Genomic DNA, 22,400 nt, shown 5'->3' on the forward strand with positions numbered 1-22,400 from the left:
TTGATTATTAGAAAGAAAAATAGATTAAAGAAACTTATGTTATTTATGCAGTTTATAGTGTCATTTTTGTCGTAGTTACAAAAAATCTTAAGCACATTATATAATAATAATAATAATAATTTGATCTCATGCGTACCTACCTGATAATTGATGGGGTTAAGAGATACCATTTTTTTCTTTCTTCAAATCTAAACACATGTCCTATCTTCTTTATCGCATTCATCTTAACTGACCACAGCAGAAACTCACTAAATGCGTATCTATTCTGTACTACAGAGATTTTATTGAAAAGAAATGCATGTTACGAACTTCTGAGTTCTTCACAACTTCCTCATAGTACACTTCTTTTATCCACATAAGGTACTAGATTAAAGTTCCTCTCTTCCATAAACTAGTTTCATCTCTCCTTTTTATATCACTTATTATTTCATTTCATATTTACTCATTTCTATTTCTCATCCCTAAAAAAATTCTCTAAATTATAAGCTAAAAAATATATATTTAGAACATTATTATTCTAAATGATCAAGTATGTGTTTTTCTTTTCGATCTATTACCACCACCGTCCAAAGAAAAAACTTAAATAAGAAACAGAAATATGTAAAAGATTAATTGGTAAGTGGAAGTCACTCAGATAACATTTGACCCATTCCATTGTTTTTCACGAAGGTGACAGAAATAATAGACCCACCTAGTACAAACAACAGTATCATTATTGTCACAACAACCAAACCCAAAACGGAACACTTCACACTTCATTCACACACAACACAAAAAACTAAGCTCTCATCTTCTTCTTCCAACTTGTTCCGCCATGAAAACCCACCAACAACAACCAAAGCTAAAAACCCAGCTTTTCTCTTGTGGCTTCTTCCGCCACTGTGCCCAAACCGTTCTAAGCCCCACCGGCGCCACCCCACCTCTTCCCCACACTCCCCCAACCTTCCAATGCGAATCCTCCACCTCCTCTTCTTCCTCCGCCACCTCCCAAAGCTTCACCCAGTGGAGATTCTCTCCCCCAACCCCCACTCCGACCACCACCACCACCAACAGTAACACCAACAACCTCGTCAAAACAAACGCAAACACAACCTTTAATGTTCCTCTTCCTCCTCCACCACCACCACCACAAATCCACAACCTCCAAGAACTCTTCCACATTTCAGAACTTCAACTAACAACAGACCCAGCTTCTGCCCTTCAACTTCTAGAACGTTCTCTTGTTCCCAACCCTCCCCAAGACCAACCTCCTTGCCCTCCCAACCTCATGCACGCTCTCACCCGCAACCTCGCCCTAGCCAAACCTGCCACCAAGATCCTCTTCGCACTCTGTCTCTCCGACGTCAACCGCCGTGTCGCCGTGGAAACTGGAGCCGTCTCCGCCGTCATCGAGGCCGCGCTTGAACTCGACGGCGCACCGGCCGAACGCGCCCTCGCCGCCCTGGAGCTCATGTGCACGCTGCCAGATGGCGCTCATGAGGTCCGCGCTCACGCCCTTGCAGTCGCTGTCATGGTCACCATGATGGGAAAAACCGCCGCCCGTGCCAAGGAATACGCCATCGGAGTCCTCGCCGTCGTGTACGGTGGCTTCGCATCCGACCACCATACTGCGCCCCCTGAGGAGGTGGCGCGTGCTGTTGAACTCGCGCTCCAGGGCGAGTGCAGCGCTCGGGCCAGGAGAAAAGGTGCCCAGCTGTTGAAAACGCTGAAAGAACTCTCTGAAGCTGAGCCTCTCCCTTTGGACACCAATTGAAGTTTCTTAAGCAAAGTTCGAATATTTTTTTTCTATGTTTTCATTAAACTTTTACTACCCACAAAAAAAAAAATCTCTATTTGAAATAGAGAAGTTCCGATTCATTGTGTTTGTTCTTATGATTAGTGAGATGTTATGTTTGAATGTAACCGTGTTACAGAGTTGGAAGTCACATGAGAGTCAGAAACACACTTTAAAGAGCTTTGTCACTGTTGTGACCAAATGGAACTGGGAGCTGTTTTTTAGAATCTTTGTAAAATAAAAGTAGCACTTTGTACTTTTCAATTTTTTCATTTGTACAGTGTTTTGAGTTATTCCTGTGCTGCTTTCTATGGATTTGACCTATTTGTAATGCTTCTCTTACAGTACTATCAAACTTCTCCTGTTTATTCTTTTCTTTTCCTAATTAATTATTATTATTATCATCAATATTATTATTAGGTTGAATTATGAATGGTTTATTGTTCAACTTAATTGATTTGTGCTTATTGATTATGATTATTATTATTTGTCAACTTAATGGGTTTTCTTTATAGTGTGAATCGACAATTGCTCCATACATGTTTATATACATGTTTATGAATAAAAGATTTGTTATTTCTTTCTTATTTATGTAAGTAATGACACTTCCTTACGATTCTCCTCTCCCGTGTATCAAATAAATAGATTTAGGGTGTTTATTATTATTATTATTATTATTATTATTATTATTATTATGCTATGTTAATGAAATATTTATTAACTTTATTGATGATAAATGTTTAGTAAGAAAATAATTAACAATTTTAGAAATGTTAATTATATATTGATAATATTATTTTATCTATGCAGTTTAGACTTGTCTTCACATGAATGTCGTTTTTAGTTGGACCTTATTTGGACGTTTATTCCTCCATTAACTAAAAGTAAAAAGTTTAAAATGCTTGATTAGGTTAGGAAGTATACAGGATATGATCATATTTTTTTTTTTTAACAAATGTTAAAAGTTTAATTTCATTGTTTGTAATTACGTTAACAAACTAACCATGACAACAATAAGAATTTAAAATTAAAATAAAATAAAAATTTGTAAAAAAGTGAAAAGTTTTAACTAATTATTTTTCTCCAAAGTTACTCATAAACTTGTGATGAACTTTTTTTGAATTGTTTTATACTTTTGAAGAAAAGAAAAATATGATGAACAATAGAAAATAGAAAATGTGAGTGGAATAAACTGTCAAAAATATAAATGAAAATGCTTGGTTAAAAATAAATAAAATAAGGGAGAAATAGTTAATAAATGAATAAAAGTATATATAATTATGAAACTCATAATTTTCCTTTTTCTCTATTAAACCTTCTTATTTTTCACAGGTTTTCTTTGTCCGTACCTTATATTTGTCTTATCAAATCAAAGGGTAAACATTTTTGGTGGAAGTAAAAATATTGAAAGTATGTATATATTTCTTGTATTTGGTTATTGGCACTTTAACTTTATTCATAAACAGTGAATAGAAGAAGGAATTTGGAATTTGGAATTTGGTGAGCTGGCATATGAAGAATTGGTGCATATACGACAACTCTAAACTCACCACTTCCATTTTCAGTCAAACATAGCTTTTAAGACTGAAAGCCTAATTCAGAAACACCTTCAAAGCATTAACCAAGATGATTTATTTTACCAAAAACATTCAAGTACAAAATCATACAAAAAATCTAAATAAAAAGTCAAACAAAAACAGATACAGAGATTGTGTTACAAAGTTATTAAGTTTAAATGATTTTTAAAGAGTAAGAAATTCTTTCAATTATTTAATGGCAGAAGTGTGGTGCAGTAAAAAAAGAACAAGAGAAAAGAAAAGAAGAAGATAAAGATACGAGTGAAATAATTTGATAGTTTATAAGATAAAAATGATTTAGAAAGAATAAGCACTTCTACATTTTTTTCTACATATATCATTTATTTGTACATAAATATTCATATAATTCATTGGACTAGTTCCTTTTGTCTTGAACTTTTTTCTTCTACTTTTTAATGTTAATTATAATAACTTATTGTATCACAATAATAGTATTCCATTAAAATTAAATAAAAATCTTAAGAAGTACATGAAATCTCATTATTAAACTAATCATGGTTTATAATAAAAAGAAATTCAGAACAAACCAAATGGAGATACTACATATTTAATTTACTTTAATTTATAATACTTCTTGTATTTATTTATTTCACCTCTGCTGAACTAGTTTTAATATAAAATCAATTTTATGAAACTAATTTATAATGCACAAAATATTAAATCAAATAGAAATTCTTGACTTATTAATATTTTCTCAAGGATAATGCTTGTTTGTTCTTTTAACTAATATCTACCATTTCATGTGCTTGTTATATATAGTAAATAATTATTGAACTTTTCTTGAGAAGCACTAATTTTTATATACAAAAGAAGAAGAGAAAAATCATGTCCACACTGTGTTGAAGCAAGAGATAAAGAGAAGAATGATTTTTGAATTAGATTAATTTGAAATGTTGAATTGTGATAGTTAGTGAAACTGAGGGAATAAGCAAATGCAATAATGAGTTGATATGAATATTAGGAAAATGAAGATGTCAGATTCACGTGTTGTGGGGTTAAGTTTCAGAAATTTCTGAAAATATATGTTTGTTTCTGTATAAATATGTCAGATATGGGAGAGAATAATAATGCAACAGAGTGATAGTGCCATTTCCTCAACCCTATTACACATACTACTCAATTACACTCATCTTAATAAATTCATATATATATATATATATATATATATATATATATATATATATATATATATATATATATATATATATATATATATAACAATAAAATTAATATTAGATGTCATCATTGTTTGATTGTCCATCTAGTTTAGTAATTATGACCTCTACATCGATTAGTTTTTGATTTTTTATTATCTAATAATAAGTTTTTTCCCTCTATTTTACTAAATTTATATATATATATATATATATATATATATATATATATATATTAATTATTGATCTTTTACCCTCTTCTTAATACACTATGTCTTTAATAATAAGTAATGGATATGGATTATAGAGCGAATTTTTTTATATAAATTAATGAATTATTTTTTTAAAATATTAAAATTTAGTAATTAATATATTAAAATACAGAAATTTAATGAAACTATCCAATAAAATTTGATAAATTAATTTTAGTTTAAAATATTTTTTATACATTTTCTCCTCAAAATTTACTTACAAAAAATTTATCTAATTTATGTCATGCTGTAATTTTCCACACTTATCATTTATGTCCAATCCACCAAAATCAATATCTTACCATTTTCTAAAAACATGTATAATTTTTACTTCAACTTTTGTTTCTAAAAGCATTTATTCTTAATTTAATTTTATATAGTGTGTCCACCTATCTAATCCACCATTATCAACTTTATTATATTGAATTTACTCTTTCTTCTACCCTTTTATATTTTTTTAACTTTAAATAAAATAAAAAATATTTAATATTTAAATCTTTTGGTTGCTTTTTATCCCTTCATTAACTATATCATAGGAATATGTATGATTCCATAGCCGTTTTCTTTGACACAAAGCTATTAGTTTCGCAATAAGAATTTTTTTATATTAAAACATATTCCCAACTTACCCTAACCCACAAGCTTCTTCTTTATATCTATGATCCATGAGTTTAATCTCCACTAAATTTGCACAATTTTAAATTATTGAAAGAAAATGATTAAATTGACTCTTATCTCACTATTCAACCTTTTTCTATAGTTAGATAAACAGCTGATATATCTTTTTTTTCTCCTAAACCCTTCCATGTCTCAAGGGGTAATTTACTTGTTCCTGCCTCTTTTTTTTTTTTTGTCCTCATCCATCCTTTTCTATGTCTATTTCACCATATACTTTTCACTATATGTTACAAAATTGTAGATAAAAAAGTATCATCTTTGTCCTTCTATTATATTCAGTGTTTACCCTATCATAATCAATGCAACAAAAAAAAGTTATTATTTCGTTGAATAGTTTTTCTAAGAAAATTGTTCATCTTTAGTGGATATCTTATCCCAAATCAACATTTTTACTTTTTCATAAATATCCATTGACAAAATTATATTTTATTTTATGATTTAGCTTTAACAGTATAATTCTGAATATTTCCAAACATTTGGATTTGATTATAAACCAAATAACTAGTTTTATATGTTTCTAATTCCCTCTTAACTTATATATATATATATATATATATATATATATATATATATATATATATATATATATATATATATATATATATATATATATATATATATATATATATATATCACCTGTCTTTATCTTTAAAAGATTAACCTACATTATAATTTAGTGCACTTTAATTAAATCAACACCCTAAAGACATTTTTCCTTTCACTGAGCTATAACATTATCAGTCAATAAAACTTTAAAAAGATAAGTTAATTAGTGTCAAAGTGTTAATATAAACATTCAAAAATCACTTCAACTATATTATTGTTGAAGCCAAAAATATTTAATACAATGTTGGAATGATTTGAAATTCTTATAGAAGTGATCCAATCATCGTTACACGTTGTTATTATCATTAAAAAAAAAAATTCTCATTACAGTTATAATCTAAAAGTCTACCAGTCCAATACTTTCCAATTATATTAGCTTTTAAAGTAAAATTTCAGGGTGAAGAAACTAATGATATCGATCTCATTGAAAATAAATTAATGAAAGCTCGAACATGACAAATTAAACAAAGTTCTTTCATTATCTGTAAGTCGACATATTTGTTAAGTGTACTCTTATTAAATTTGTCTGTTATCAGAGGAGATTAATTATATACATGCATATATTTTAGCTAAACTATATTTATGGAAGAAACATGAAGAAATTGGTTTGATTCCATGGTTAGGGAAATCTATATAAAGAACTAGCACCATTAGACTTTATGATTTGATGAATTAGGGCTATGCATTCATTGAATTAGCTCCAACCATTCAACTAGCTACAACATAATTTCCAAATGTGAAAGAAGTAAAAATATGAACAACATGACAAACATATTCTTCTTCTTGGAAGAACCATATATATTCCTAAATAGTAATGTTACACAGCCAATACTAGCAGAAAACTTGTGTAAATGATTCTATAATTTTACCATTAAACTTTGCATGAGTAGAAGATAAGTTTTTGCAAGAACCCTGAATTTAACTTTGAGTTTCTTCTTTGGCCTAAAACTTGCCTTTAAAACTTTACCTTTTATTTATTGATGAAAATGGCCACACCAAAGAAGAAATCATTGAATATAGGACACAGCCATTATCATGCCATGCTTCCACGATAACCCCAACCATTGACTCAAAACCAGTTCCACCACATGCAATCACATAACTCCTTACACACTCTTTAAAACAAAACATTATTCACATTGTTCCTATTATAAACCAAAATTTCCCAGTGTTTTTTTTTTTTTTTTTTGTTTTTGTTTATTAGTTTTGATGACATTTTAAGAATTGTGATAAGAAACATATATAGTAGGAGGTTACGTAGCAGTATTATTACTTGGTTGATAAAGTTGAAGAACCTGCCTCTGCTGCTTGCACCTTATTGGGAAGGTGTCAGTGTGGGGGACTTCTCATCACAGGACCACGTGGCATCTCCTTTTCTTACCCACTCAAAAATTCAATAATTCAATATGCACCAACCAAAATTTAACCACTGATTAAATTTATTACCTATTATCAACAAAAGTATTTCGAGATTCAGACATATAAATCATGATACGTTCTTTTATGTACTCAAAATTGAAAAAACAAAAATAGAAAAGTTTTACTACTGTAAGGTTTTGACTCATCTGCCAGCTCATATGCTGGGGTAAAACTGCAGTGTTCAGTGGGGCTGGCTGTTCATGCTTCCATGATCATGTGATAGGGTTCTGCATTTTGTTTCTGCTTCAAAATCTGAAAGGCATGCATGCCAACATTTATAAACTTCAACATGCACAACTTCTTTTACTTAGACCACCACCTTAAATTTCCCAACAGTTTTAGACACTGCCATTAATTAAAATCTGTGTACTTTATGTTTCTTTCTGGTCCAAGATTTTTTTTTTTTCAGAATATTTAACATAACACAACTTCAATTTACTTGGCTTTTGAAAAAGAACAAGGTGAGATTAAACTGAGATAATTATTAAAAGTTCATCAACTTTCGGGGAGAGTTGTTACAGTTTCCTCATAAATCAACCAACTGCAGTTGTTGCAGTGGCTGAAAACAAATTAAAACAAGCATATAAATTTCTGGACGCAGTGGTTTTCATGAAGCTGAGAGTTAAATAGTTGTTTAAAAATTACAGCGATAGAATTCAAAAGATGCGAATTCTGAACACGATCCGTACAACGTTGGGTACTTGTAGGTTTTCACCTAACTGTTTAGATGCCGAATTTTATCCCCAAAAAAGAAAAGTTACGACAGAAGAACATTAATGTTCCCGATTCGTACGTATACGATACGAATACGAGAGTGAATACGTGGCTATGGTTTTCAGAGTTCAAAGGAGGGAATATAATACGTACGGAGATTGTAGCCATTTTCCTCGAAGCATCTGGGAAAAAGCCCTATTCAGACTTCTTCAATACTCTCTCACAAAAAGGAGAGGAAGGGAAAAAATTTTGAGGGTAAATTATTAAGATCCATTTTTTCTTTCTTTGATTCCAAAGTATTGCTTGGTCCATCCCAGAAAGAAACCATAGGTGGCAGTTTATAATTCGTTTCAGTGGAAATTTGAAACGACGGAGTTTATTGAAGGAAGGGAATAATTGAAAATGAGAGAAAAACAAAAACAAAAACTGAGTGTGTTCGACATTTTAATGTTGTTTTAAATAAAAACCAACGGTTTGAATATTCATAAAGAAACAAATAAGTTGAGATTATAAGCACTCTGTGGTTTCTGGGAACTCTAAATGATTTTAATATTATTACTCATCCATATATTCATCATTCCACTGTAACGTGAAAACCCAGTATTTTAAACTTGCCTTGAGTACCCATTCTTCCAAAACTCACCCATGAATATATATATATATATATATATATATATATATATATATATATATATATATATATATATATATATATATATATATATATATATATATATCTGTGTGTGTGTGTGTGTGAATCCATAAGCAGAACCAATTGTATGACTTTTAGCAGTTCCAAGAGTCACTAATGGACAACAGTAACTTTGGATAATAGATAAACCATAAAAAAAAGTAAAAAAAATTATATATGATGTGAAAGGATGAGAAAAAAAGTGGTAAATCTTAAAATTGTATTTAGAGTAGATAAGTGTTGATCATTATTCAAATTTTTATCTAGATTTTCACTTATCTCAACCGCTTCAATGCACGTCTAAGAGGCCAGAAAATATTAATTTTGATAAATCCTTATTAAGAACATTTTGATGCAAATATGCGGAATCAATAATCGTGTTTGTATTCTGGCTCAAATCTACCTGCGATTACTATTTTTTCTTACTAGTAAAACAGGCAGATATTCACAATAACCATGATCAGAATTTTTCTAAAGTTTAATGAATCGTGTACTTTAACCTACATCGATATTAGCTTTAGATCATAATCGATCCCTCTAATTTCACTGCTCAGATTGATAAAATTGTGTACACATATATAGACCATTTTAAATCGAAAAATTTGCAGACACATAATAACTTTTTCATGCATTTTATCTACATGCTCTAATTTTTCTTCTGTACAATCCCAGGAGCATGCAAACGCAGAGAAAATATCTGATTCATAGAGCAAGTAAAAGAACCTTGTAAAAGGTAAATACACACATAGCACTTTCACTTTGTAGGTTGAAGAATCATGGCCTATTCTGGCTATCACACAGTGGGTTCTTTATAAATCATGCAAGCCTCATCTTCATCATACCTCATTTCAACAAGAATTTGTACGGTATATATATGTGTATATATATACACACACTCACGCAAGAAGCAAAGGATTATATAGTTCTTCTCTGAGAATGCAGTGATGTATAATCTTCCATGATGTGACAAGAAAAGACCTAAAGCCTGAAATGTTCTTTTTATGTGCTTACTTGATGATTCTGGTGATTGAATTCAACTGTACCTGTTAACTCCAAGATCTGTGCATGTATGCGAGAGTTGCATATTTCAATATAGATGTAACATTATTTCTTGGGGATGATGCAGCAAACATATCCTACAGTTGAATTAATCAGGTTAGTTAATTATTGAATCCAAACAAGAAATAGATCCTGATAATAATTTGATTCATAATGGTGTGAGTGGGAATCAGAAAAAGGGTGATGAGTGTGATATAGAGTCTATAAGGGCTATGTATATGAACTACTTGTAGTTGTACCAAAAGGCAGACACTGATGTTGTTATCTCATAAATGGAGGGAGTTACATGTTTGATATTTCTTCATCCAAGTCTTGTCAATAAGGTAGCTAGCTAGAGTATGTAGCTATTTACTTTCTTCAGTAAAATGATGCCTTTTATGGTACAAAGCTTTTCTTTTGTCTTTCATCCTTCATCTTTCTTAATTAATCTCCTCAACAATGAAGAGAAGAAACAACCACAATTTTTTCATGGCTTGCTATTGATATTGCTTCTGTGTACCAGGAATTTCTATGAAGAAACTGATACTACTACTTACAACTGAAAAGTGGGGATTTTCTGCTAAGTATTATTATGCATGAAAATCTTAAAAGCATTTGCATGATCAACATCATGGCTTTACGCTTAAGATAAAGAAAAGTTTCCTCTTCTGGTTGCATAAATATGCACGTCCATTATAATCTATCCCAGTTTCAAAATGAAATTGCCCTATTCGTTTTTTAATTCAAAAAAACAATAAGTAATACTTGTTTTCATTAGTATCTCATTTTCTACCATTTTATGTATTTAACAGTTGGATTCTACCTGCAAAGAAGCACATGGCGTGGATAAATGTCTGTTCCGGCAATAACTATTTTTACACTGTTCTTTACAATATTCTATCGTCATTTTTACTATTATAAGATCAAGATTCATTCATTAATTCATCCCACACATACAACCTCTAATTTTATTTGTTAATTTTTAATTAATGATTTGTATGAGTAATTTAAGTAATAATTTTTGTGTTTGTATAAGAACTAAAATTAACTAGCGCATATAAACAATACCACGTTCATCTTTCTATCTGCATGTGATTTTATTTTAAATCAACGCTTCTTTATTAACGAAGCCAAACCTATATATACAGCTGTAAGATTCAAATGTATATTTTGAGTTCATGAGTTTGAGATAAATATAACACACTTTAGTTTACAGAAATAAATAAATAAATATATATATATATATATATATATATATATATTAATTATGAGATACCTAATATGCAGAAAGGAAAAAGATGACAGATTATAAAACTGACCGATCTCTTGTTGAACTAATCTGGTGAGTGTATAATTGCTTATTGTGACCCATACTAATCAAAAGAAAGGGAAAAAGAAATTATTTAGAAAAATCCAAATTGAAGGAACAGAGTCTGTCTTTGCAGTGATTGCATGTATGTGGAATGGTCTGAACCAGAAAGTTCATAACCGCGTGCTAATTTTGTGCTACTTATTATACCTGATAGGGTTATTTATAAAGGAGTCATTAACATAATAATCCTTCTTTACTAAGCATGGAATGAGTGTATTGTGTGTAATTTAATGCAAAATTTAAATTTTATATTTGTCTTAATTTTTCATAGCAAAGTCATTGTTGGTCTCATTTTTTATCCCGAAAACCTGCTGGTCTCTTTTACTTGTTTTATTTCTTACCAACAATTTTGTTTAATTAGGTGCTGCATTCGTAAACACTAATGAATAACAGATAATATTCCCGACAACAAAATATTATATAATGTTATTAAATAATTATGTGTGACATTTAAATGTCAGCTATTTAAACACTTAAATGTCTGTAAGCTATTTACTATTTTATTTTTTAAGATTATTATTATTTCTTACCATGAATATTCTCGTCAAGCTCTTTCTTTTTAAATATATTTATTGGAAAAAGTAAATATATAACCATCTATATATAAAGAGAATTGTGGAATCAGGTGAATGTAATAACTAAAGATAAAAAATAATATAATGTTTACGAAGGATATATTCTTATGAGACAACTTACGAAAATATTGTATATACAACATTATCAAGAAGCAAGCACATGCAATAGTTGAGGGGTTATATTTAAAAAGAAGAAGAAGAAAGAATGAAAGTATTCAAAAAAATCATTCATAAAGGTAGATGTTTTCAAGAAGGAGAGTGGCCAAATTAAAGTAACACTTAAGAAATGCTGATCATTGAACTCTTATTTATTCTTTTAATGTAGAGAGGATCCTCACTCAGTGTAATTAAAGCAAATTCTAAAAAGGTATACAACTCCACTCTTAAGGTTGACAATATGTTTTTATTTAGTTTAATTATCAAATTTTATGTTACATAATATAGTTTTTATATATATACACACACATACAAATGATATGATGATTTTTTGTAGTATGAAGCTGATCTAATGTAAAGGGCTAAAAAATAATATATCCAATAGTTAAATTGTAAGAGAAGACTATGTCATAAATTTCACATATTTTAAAGACTAGATTATACGCGCTAAATTTCATAGTCAAACCAATATAAATTGTTTATTTTTCTCCTTTTTTATTTCATTCTTTGGTCTATCTCCTTCAATCGTTCCTGTATTTTCGGGTTCAAACTTTAATCATGTTAAGACTACTTAATCTTTAGATGTTCTTATTTGTCTTTATTCACCAGAGCTTAGCTAAGTAACTTAATAATTCTCCTCTCCACAGTGGTTCCCGGAAATCACACAATCCAAAGTAGAAAGACAAAGTAATGCATGTGTGTTTTTCTCCGATGCTTAACCATCTACACAGTGAATTCTTCCTTACTTAATTATGCACACATTGTAATAAAAAGAAAGCGCAAAGGGAAATTTACGACAAAAACTCGTAAGCTAACCATTATCAAGAATTTATTTTGTATTGTTATTATACAATATATAGTTTATTTACAGATTATGGGTATATTGCAACATAAAAAACTTTTAGAATATTTTAGTGTGAGCTCTTAAACAATGATATATTGAAATTACATTTAAATATCCAAACCAATGACAATTTCATCTATTCATCAATCATTAATTTATATTATTATAATATTACAGTAAAATTGTTTTAATTTTTCTTTTGTGATTTCCATAAGAGCAATGTTCTTCGTAAAGAAAGGCGGATCCCATTAGTGATATAATTTAAAAAATGCGTGTACATATACGACTACTTTTCCCTCTCCTTGCTAGTTCCTACCACCTTCACATGTTATTGCCAAATCAATGTTAAATGAACGAGATAAATCTTACTAAAGGGACAACATACGAACTTCATAAATATGCACCCAAAGAGATAGGAATGGGTACAAACGAGGGATATAAAATGTCAATATCTAAATTTATGTTTGAGGGAAGAAACTCACATCTTAGCCACAAACTATATCTATCTCCTTGGTTTTGCCACTTGTATGAATTGTAACCACACTATCATAGTAAGTCTATATGAGGCTAATGAGAGACTTCCCAGTACACTTTTATGACACAAACTGATACTTTAAGGAGATATCGCTACGCTTCCCCCATAGATTTTACGACACAAACATGATAAACGAACATATTTTTTGCTCACATTAATACTAATTACAACAGGTTCATTAAATAGATGTGTCTGTTTTATGTATCTCTCGGCTTTTGAAGTGGCATCCAATCAACCCCCTCCCCGAGTCAGCAAATCTCAGTATCCAAGTCAAAAGTCTGCTTCTACGCAGAGAATGAAAATCATTTTCTATCCTCAGATTGCATGTAAAGATTTCACCAGCTGAAATATTTAAGACAGGAAAAATAAGGTGTATCAAAGACAAGCAGTATCATAAAGTCATAGCATTTAATGAAACTCAGGAGATTCTGAAAAACTACCAGATCATGGAATAAGGAATGGTTTCAATGTTTTGCATGTTCTTTCATTTTAGTTCCCTTCAAATTCCTCTGCTGCTTGTATCCATATGGAATGGGAAAGCGAAGCCTGTTTCTGGGAATACTCTTCTCAAATTTCAGATCTTCTCCTCTGATCATATAGATATTCCCTGTTTCTGGTATGGTTAGATCAGCTGGGTTCCTGTTGACCATGCATGTGTTTCCAGAGATGATTTTACATGGCACTGGGGTTTCATGATTACCATTAACGTCCAATTTGCGCTGCATTGATGTTTCTGTTTCATTATGAGGCCAGCTAATTTGCTTGCCAATTTTATTCTGCAGGGTAGAGATGGAGTTCTTCAACTTTTCTTTCTTTCCAGACTTGGTTGGATTTTGACCATTGAAACCAGTAGCTCTTGCTAATTTCTTGTCATGCGGGGTCGATGATGATGCACCGAAGGTTGGAGGGCCAACAAAACAGCCATGCTTATCTGATAAGAAACTTCTGCTGCAATAATCAGAAGATGGCCTTTTCACGGTACCAGGGAGCTTAGACGTACCAATCTCCAACTTAGTATTGCAGTCGGAAGGATAAGAGGGCCTTTTAAGCATTTGAGTACTGACACCAACATCAAAAGCTGTTCGGGACTGCATGCCAGCATCCATAAGGCTGAGTAAATGCATGGCTGGTATTGTATCATTAGAATACAAATCAAGGGATCCCCTCAAATTTTGATGAGGCTCCATTCCACTATGTTTGCAAGGAAATGAATATTCTCCATTCATCCTGCTGAAGGTTTCAGAACCTGTATTCCTACTAAGCTTTTCTAGTCCAGCAGCATTCAGATTCATGTAGTTAAGATCAGTATCCCTCTTCGTGTTTTGCTTATGAAATGCACCAGATTGGAGAGAAGTTATGTTCATGTTACAACTAGGATGCTGAGAAGAAACAACCCTTTTGGGTAAATCGTATCCTGGGGAAACATGATTTGAAGTCAAGGATGCCCAGATGCGAGAAGCTTCATCATCCTGATGTAAGATATTCTTGTGTAAGCTACATCCCCCAGGGGCTTGAAAAGTCGCATTAGGGGATCCACGTTCTTCAAAACTCCCATTCAACCTGCAATTTTGAGAACTACCAAGCTGACTAGAACCAATGGCTGAAAACTGTAATCCACCTGATGGCTTTTTTTGGGACTGGGAAACGTCGAGCCCAAAGGGGGGTTGAGGTGGGCAGAGATTATTCATACTCAAATTGTTTCCATCAAATGGGGTAAAGTAATGAACAGGCTTTCTTTTGCTAGGCTTCACATTCTCTCCTCTTGTGATCATGCTGTTTTTCTTATGTTTTCCCTGAGGTTTCTCCTTTTGGCCATCTTTCAACAAGCTCATCTCCCCTTTTTTGTGTACAGTGGAGCCACCTGCAATCTGTCTTTTCCTTCCAAGAGAGGGTTTTTCTAACGTCGAGCTTCTATTTTCTACATCAGGAAGACACCTTTCATACTGATTCTTCGCCAAGAGTTCCACAATTTCCATGGGTATATCATCTAGCATTCCTTGCTCGGACACCTCCAGTGTTTGTTCACTGTACCTTTTCACAAAACCTAGTTGGTCCACAGCTTCGATAGTTTGTTGTGCGTTTCTTGAACTGTTAATTTCCTGAAAAAATAAATAATTCACTGAAAGTTTAAACTAAAAGAAGCCAAAATGGTTCACAAGTGAAAAAAATAAAAAGCCATTGCAAGGGGATTTCTGGGAACTTACTTCGCAATGAACTGCTTTTCCTGAAAGAGCATTGGTTGGGTTCTTGGAAGGAATGCTTTGCCCTCCAAAGACATTAGTGTCACTGTCTTTCCACTTAAGCTGTGGTACTTTGGAGGTTCCATCTTGAAAAGGCATTGAGAAAGGTAGACGACTTTCAATCTGATGGATACACTTTTTGTTGTAAACATGTGCATCCACCAAATAATTGTTTAGAGAAAGATGAAGTCCCTCTTCCAGTCCTTTTCTATTTATCAACCCTTGGCCAGAAGGAATTTGAATTGTTAAAGGCATAGTAGACCTGACCTTTTCCCCTGAATATGCATTGGAATCTTGTACAAGCATGTTATTTTTTTGCCAGGATAAAGAATCCAGCTCCACGTCAGTTTGCAGCATTTTCCCCTTTACTTTGGACAAATTGAATTCGTTTTCCATTCTTAGGGAGTGGGTAGGAAAATTATCCGTGGCTTTGCCTGTGAATGCAGGAGGAGCTAATCTAGAAGAATTAGTTTTAGATGCATATGCCTTTTCGGTAGTATCCGTGGTTTCTTCATTTTCTCTGTGCTGTCCTACTGGTTGCTCAGAAATCAAGCAATTATCTGCACCTTGAATCTTTTTGTTTTTCTTCTTACTGATTATGCGGCTTCTTTCACTTTCAGTCTTATTCCAGCGGCCCTTTGTGGCATCTTGTAAACATATTCCCTTGGATACATCTTTGAAATTGGATCTAGCATCCAAAAGAGTATCAGTTGCTTTTATAACTCCCTGTGAGTTCTGAACTTCATTTTCAACCCTCTGAAAACCCATGTTTGTAGGTCTTCGTGCCTCATCCAGAGGAAACTTCCTTTTTCGAATCGGACCTGTGCTTGTCAAAGGCAAACCTCCTTCAATATCCCCCTTTCCAGGCAAAATTGATTGTGCCTGTGAAGCTGCAGAGGCATGGGAAGTACCAAGGGATACAGATTCTTTTATTGAGTTTTGCTCAGTCTTCAATTCACCATTGTCACTTAATAAGTCAGACATCAAGCGCACCTTCCGAGGCCTCCTACGAGATAAACCAGTGGACTTTTCTGAATGATGATCCTGAAAATCATTTTCAACTGTATTGTCTATACTCCCTACAGGTGCAGTATCATTACAAGCTACTAATTCAAGAGGAGGTCCACTTGGGTGATCGTCTGTATTGTTCACCTCCTCCATTACTGTTGCTCCTTTCCTAAAAACTGTGCAAGCTTTTATTACATCATTCTGGGATTGATTAGCTGCAGGTATTCCTCCATTACACATCTCAGAAGAGCTCCTCTCCGTGCATTTCAGATTGCTAGAAAGCCCGGGAAAAGAAACTTCATTACTTTCACAGTCTGTATCAGAGAAAAAACAACTTTTCTGTGAATTACAGTCTTAGTACCCAAGAACATACTAAGATTATAAACAGAAATCTATCACTTATGTAATACAAAAGAATAAAAGCAGTGCAGCTTGACTTGATTGTTTTATCTCCCAGTCTGCTGAGCCTACCTTTCTTAGCAGCGTGCACTTCTGGTGGTGTGAGGTCTGACAAATTTTTTGGTGATGGAACACTTGTCACTTGGTGATTGAGATTATCCTCCAAGCCACTGTCAAGGTCTGGGGTACACACAGAAAATCAAATTACATACCGAAAAGATGATAAAAAATACATATAGAACTGATATTTAAATTACCAATTATTTTGCTAGGTACAACTCCAGCTTTCCTGCCTTTCTCATTACTATTTGGCAAGTAATCATTGATGCAGCTCAGGGCAGTATTAAGATCAATTTCTCTTCTCTCAACAGCATCAGGCACAGGATCTTCCTGAATACCAGACTTGAGAGCTTCATTGTTGCAATTGCTACCAGATCTGCATTCAGTACTGCAACAATTCAAGTCTGTCTGATCGTCTTTCAGGCTGTCTTTGCCAGCAATTTCTATTGCAGAGTTTTGGCAACGCCTACATCTATATTTTGGTGCATCTAATGGTAGAAACGACGGTTGTTTGTCAGACTCGTGTACTGGAAATGGCCAACATATTTTCCAGTCTTTTCTGCGAATTTCAGACACAAATCCACTGCACTAACAATAAAGTAAGTGTTAAGGATCCTGAAAGGGAACCAAGAGAAAGATTATTCATTCTAGATTTAAGATATCATTTAATTTCAGTTTTCTTCTTTGGTTGATGAAAGAGTTCAATAACTTAGTTCCTTTGCGTTTGTTCATGTTGCAGTCCAAATCAGAATTGGAGTTTATCTTAATAATTTGCACAAAAAGATTTGCATTTAAGATTAACATAGGTTACTGAGATAAAATTTTGATTTTGATTGACGAACAATACCAAAAGCACCTACTTACATTTATGTTTTGAACATCGATACATATATCCTTAAATTCACTATAGAAAACTAACACTTATTGAAATAATTCTGTAAATCCAAAACTTTCCGTAGGTGTGCATTCACCACCCATTTGATTCTTAACGAGATCTAATTGCCATGCATTAATCAACGGGCTTTGAACTTTAAACTGCCAATAGTTACAAACAACTTGACAGTGCTACTAATTGCAATCATCTATATGACACTGCTACTGTACTATGGTGACACATACATTAGGAATTTAGGATCTCGTCTAATAAGAACAAGAAGTTGTAAACTGTTGACATGAATTACAAGATACTATGCACTAAGTGGATGGCAGACATAAGCTGTATAACACAAATTTGCTTCCCTCTCCTCCATCTCTTGACAAAATTAGTAGGATAGTAAGAATATGTAGCATCAAGGCCAACATACCGTATCGAGAAATGTTCACATTTGCCTGCATCCCTCTTGCGAGTAGACTCGGCAAGATCTATGGAGATCGAGTCAATGTGAATATACGACCCCATAAACTCAGTGACAATATTTAAAAGCACCTTGAAAATGATTTTCCACAGCTATGCATGCACATCCTCAAAGTACAAGCAAGCAGCTAGAATCTCAGATTAAACGATGTTTCCTGCCAACACAACTTAAACTTATAAAACTTGAAACGGAAACAAAGGATCAAACAATTAAGTCAATAGACATCGTCAATTAAACGACAGTAACACTAGAACTTCAAGAAAAAACTAAAAAACGCTGCTTAATCAAGCTTTGTATAAAATTAGGGTTTATCCAAATCAGCTAACAAATGAAACGGAAAACGAAGGCAAACAAGGGCAAAGTCCACGAAAAAGTTATATACAACCAACCACGACCTCATACACAACGATTAATCACATAAAATAACAACCTCCAACATTATGAAAGTTCCTAAACCCTAGTTTTCCACTCGACAAACCAACCACAAAGATGCTCGAAGTCAACAATTGAACATTTGAAACGCAACGACAAAGAAAAGAAGCCATCCCGCCCATACAATCCCTTCACAGACTAAAACATTCACACACCAAACAGTACCAAGCATCTCGCTAGGGCTTTTCAAAATCAAAGGCCAAACTGGTAATCTCGCAGCTAAAATACTGACTCGGTGTATGAATTAATGCGATGTTAGAAAAAAATGCCCATCATAAACGCATGCAAGGAGCTGAAACCAAACGACGAACCGAAGCGCAACAATCCACAAAAGCCTAAATCCTAGGGTTCACCGACCAACACAAATCACCTCTTGTCGAGAGATAAACGAAAATTAGCGCGGCAAGAATTAACGAGCAACAAAAACGAGAGAGAGAAAAAAATTATAAAAAAAAGCGTGAAATGGCAGCAATAAAGCGAGACGAAGGAAAAAAAAAAAAAAGAAACGCAAAGCAAAGCAAAAGCTGAAGTGGACACACCATAAACAGTACAGTGACCTTAATATCTAAAACAAATCAAAACACGCTCAAGAGCATCCAAGAACCGGTCCCCGATCAACACGGAATCAATCACCGAGTTGAAAACCGGGGTCGAAAAGGAATAATCTGGAGACGAAGGCCCACCCGAACTCACCTGCGGAGCACCACAGACGATCCCTCCCACCTCCTCGCCGATTCGAAACGGCTCCGCGACGAAACCGCACCAAAGGACAGCGCATTCAACGGCTGAGCTACCTGGAGGAGCTCGGAGCTCCGATTCCCTACCGTACGAGCATAATTTGACTGAGAAGGACTCAGAAACCCTAGAGAGAGAGGGCTTTCGATTCTTTCGGATGAGAGAGAGTGTGCGGTAGTAAGAGAGAGAGTGAGTGAGAGAGAGAATTTTTATCTTCTTGTCCTTGGAAGAAGGTGTGTTTGTTTTGTATATTAAAAAAACCCGTAGCGAGTCATGTTTATGTAGGATCCATATGCATAGAAATTGTAGATGTAGAGAGAGAGTGTTAGGAGAGAGACAGCTCCATCCAATAATAAATGACCACGTGGCGCGAATGTGCGGCTCTTATCGCTAACCATTTATAATGGGGTTTGTGGACGGCGAGGAAACCCTAGGCTGAAGGTGAAAAAAAAAAGCGGGTACAGTACTCGCGCGTGTGCCTCACGCTCTTCCTTTTTCAGCGTTTTCATTTATTAATTTGTGCCTGTCGTGTCATCCAAGGTTAAAAGTGCTGCTCATGCCCTTTGCACATTAAACGCTTCTCATTGGTGCGTGCTCTGCACCGTGCCTACGAGAGACTGGATTTGGGTGCGGACTCGGACAATATTTGAAACCCTAAGTTTTTGTTTTTTTATTTGTTTTTTTTTTATTTAATAAATACGGAGCGTTTATGTTTTAACCCTAAACATTTTGCAGCAGACACATCTCCACCCTGTCCCAAACCAGTAATGGTGTTGGTAGATGTAACGTTAGAGTTTGGCTTTTTGATTAAAAGAATGACACTCTCAACTTACGTATTCAAATACGAAGAAGAAATTCGAAATTTCGGCATTTACTATATACAATTTATAATGGGTACACGATGTTGTCCATAAATCATAAATACATAGTGACACGTTTCAAACTCATTTATAAAAATTAACTATGACGTGAGGTTTCTTTTCAATGAAAATAATATGATCTCTACATAGATAATAAATAAGCGAATAATTACAAAAACAGAAGTTAATTTTTGTATATCCATTTAGCTCTCACAATTACTGTTTAAGTTCACTTCAAAAATAATGCCTTAAAAGTGTTAAAATCAAGGAAACGTATTTAATGATGCGCAATTATTTATATTTTGACAGCACTGTATCAATTATTTATGGCAAAGTTGTTTAAGAAACACGCTGATAAATTTTTTTAGCTTGAACGTGAATATTTTGCCTTTATGGAAGTAGAATAATTTAACGAGTTATAAGATGCTGGTGATGAGATTTAATTTAATTAAAAATAAATAAATAAAAAAACAAAATAATGGTAATTATTATTCCCACTAAATCACACACACACACAGAAAAGAAATTCCAGTACTTTTGGTTTTAGTTTAGTTTTGATTCTTGAAATGACATGTAGAAGAGTTAAAAAATGATAGAAGGTATGAATCTGGAAATAAAAGTAACGTTTCCGAATTTCGGGCAATTCCATCTATATACGTCTCACTTTTTTCTTCCGAGGTTTCATTAATGTAGGGTGAATAGAGAGAACAACATTTCCTACAGAAAACACCTAGATCATAGTCTAGATTACCATTATTAAGTAAGGTCCCGTTTTATGCAATAGAGAAAACCCATTTCCCACATATGTGTATATACGTGGACTTTACTTCACCCCAAAACTTCTCTTCCTACACTGTTTTGCTACACGTTGATTAATTTGTAGCAAAAATAATACATAAATTATAGCTGGTATAATAATAATAATAATAATAATAATAATAATAATAATAATAAGTGATTTTGTTAAGAGAAAGTTATGGAAAAGAAACTGGACTGTATCTTACGTTTTTTTTTTCAATCTTTGTTATATATAAATTGGTAGGAATAGCTTGACCTTCTAATATTGGGGTAGAGGGCCCTATGTGCCACCATGCATGTATATATATACCAATAAATAAATAATGTTATAGGGAAGTGTCTGCATGACCCATGTGATCATATGAAATGAAACCAATAAAATTAAAGAAAGCTGTACAAAAATCACACTTGTCCAAAACCCTCTACCCACCTCACGTACCATCATCTTATTTTTACCCAAATAAAACGATCCATCCATATAACCCAAAAGTTCCATTTATTTTTTTCCTTCGTCATAATAAAATCTATATATTTATTAAAAATGTGGAATCTAGTGCTTTTCCTCGACCAACTTTAATGCGTACAACTTTGCATCTGATGATTCTCATTTAAACATCTCTCTCTCTCTCTCTCTCTTACTCACTCGTGTGTATATATATATATATATATATATATATATATATATATATATATATATATATATATATATATATATATATATATATATATATATCCAAATTAATTAGTACAAGCTAGTTTAATCATATCAATCTAAACCTACAAAAAGAAAGTCCTCCTTCACGGAATATTAATATTGTTCTTAGAACTGTGACATTGATTATCAGTACTATGAAGAACTGACACATTTTTTTTTACATAAGCATCTGTATATATAACTCAGATTCACGTATTCTTGGCTATCTAGGAACTTACTCGTACCTCTTCCACCTATTATACCTGATACGAATACTTCTCACTAGTTCACTTACTTGCATGCCAACTAATTTAATATACAATTTCAAAATTAACTTTTACTTTAATCAACATTTATATATATATATATATATATATATATATATATATATATATACACACACACATCGCTTTT

The 22,400-nt window shown here is 32.8% G+C and overlaps 2 protein-coding genes across 3 annotated transcripts; one reads left to right on the forward strand and one right to left on the reverse strand.

The window, feature by feature from the left end:
• The first annotated feature begins 618 nt into the window (after positions 1–618).
• LOC114162551 (ARM repeat superfamily protein) lies at positions 619–2,159 on the forward strand. The gene has a single exon (XM_028046473.2). It carries the CDS (start codon positions 815–817, stop codon positions 1,751–1,753), a length of 939 nt encoding a protein of 312 aa, XP_027902274.1. The 5' UTR covers positions 619–814; the 3' UTR covers positions 1,754–2,159.
• Positions 2,160–13,235: 11,076 nt separating this feature from the next.
• On the reverse strand, positions 13,236–19,891 carry EMF1 (embryonic flower 1 (EMF1)). 2 transcript variants are annotated; one of them, XM_028046963.2, is made up of 7 exons: positions 19,583–19,891; positions 18,417–18,621; positions 17,310–17,695; positions 17,125–17,232; positions 15,610–16,967; positions 13,846–15,504; positions 13,236–13,747 (listed from the first exon to the last, which is right to left on the reverse strand). In XM_028046963.2, the coding sequence occupies exons 2-6, from the start codon at positions 18,509–18,511 to the stop codon at positions 13,870–13,872; spliced, it is 3,582 nt and encodes a 1,193-aa protein (XP_027902764.1). In that variant the 5' UTR covers positions 18,512–18,621; positions 19,583–19,891; the 3' UTR covers positions 13,236–13,747; positions 13,846–13,869. The 2 variants fall into 2 exon arrangements, with proteins under 2 accessions (XP_027902764.1, XP_027902762.1); XM_028046961.2 differs by having other exon boundaries at positions 19,593–19,890.
• Between the last annotated feature and the right edge of the window lie 2,509 nt (positions 19,892–22,400).

This window comes from Vigna unguiculata, chromosome 9 (assembly GCF_037176805.1).
Source record: "Vigna unguiculata cultivar grain cowpea cultivar isolate G323 ecotype 2 chromosome 9, ASM3717680v1, whole genome shotgun sequence".
NCBI lineage: Eukaryota > Viridiplantae > Streptophyta > Magnoliopsida > Fabales > Fabaceae > Vigna > Vigna unguiculata.

What these genes read in the sequence shown, in the direction of transcription:
- EMF1 (XM_028046963.2), bottom strand. Translation starts at nt 18,511, where the DNA reads ATGGGGTCGTATATTCACATTGACTCGATCTCCATAGATCTTGCCGAG. An exon ending in TGTGAACATTTCTCGATACG is followed by an intron (nt 17,696 to 18,416) that starts GTATGTTGGCCT and finishes TTGTTAGTGCAG; the next exon opens with TGGATTTGTGTCTGAAATTC. An exon ending in GAAAAGCAGTTCATTGCGAA is followed by an intron (nt 15,505 to 15,609) that starts GTAAGTTCCCAG and finishes TTATTTTTTCAG; the next exon opens with GAAATTAACAGTTCAAGAAA.
- LOC114162551 (XM_028046473.2), top strand. Translation starts at nt 815, where the DNA reads ATGAAAACCCACCAACAACAACCAAAGCTAAAAACCCAGCTTTTCTCT.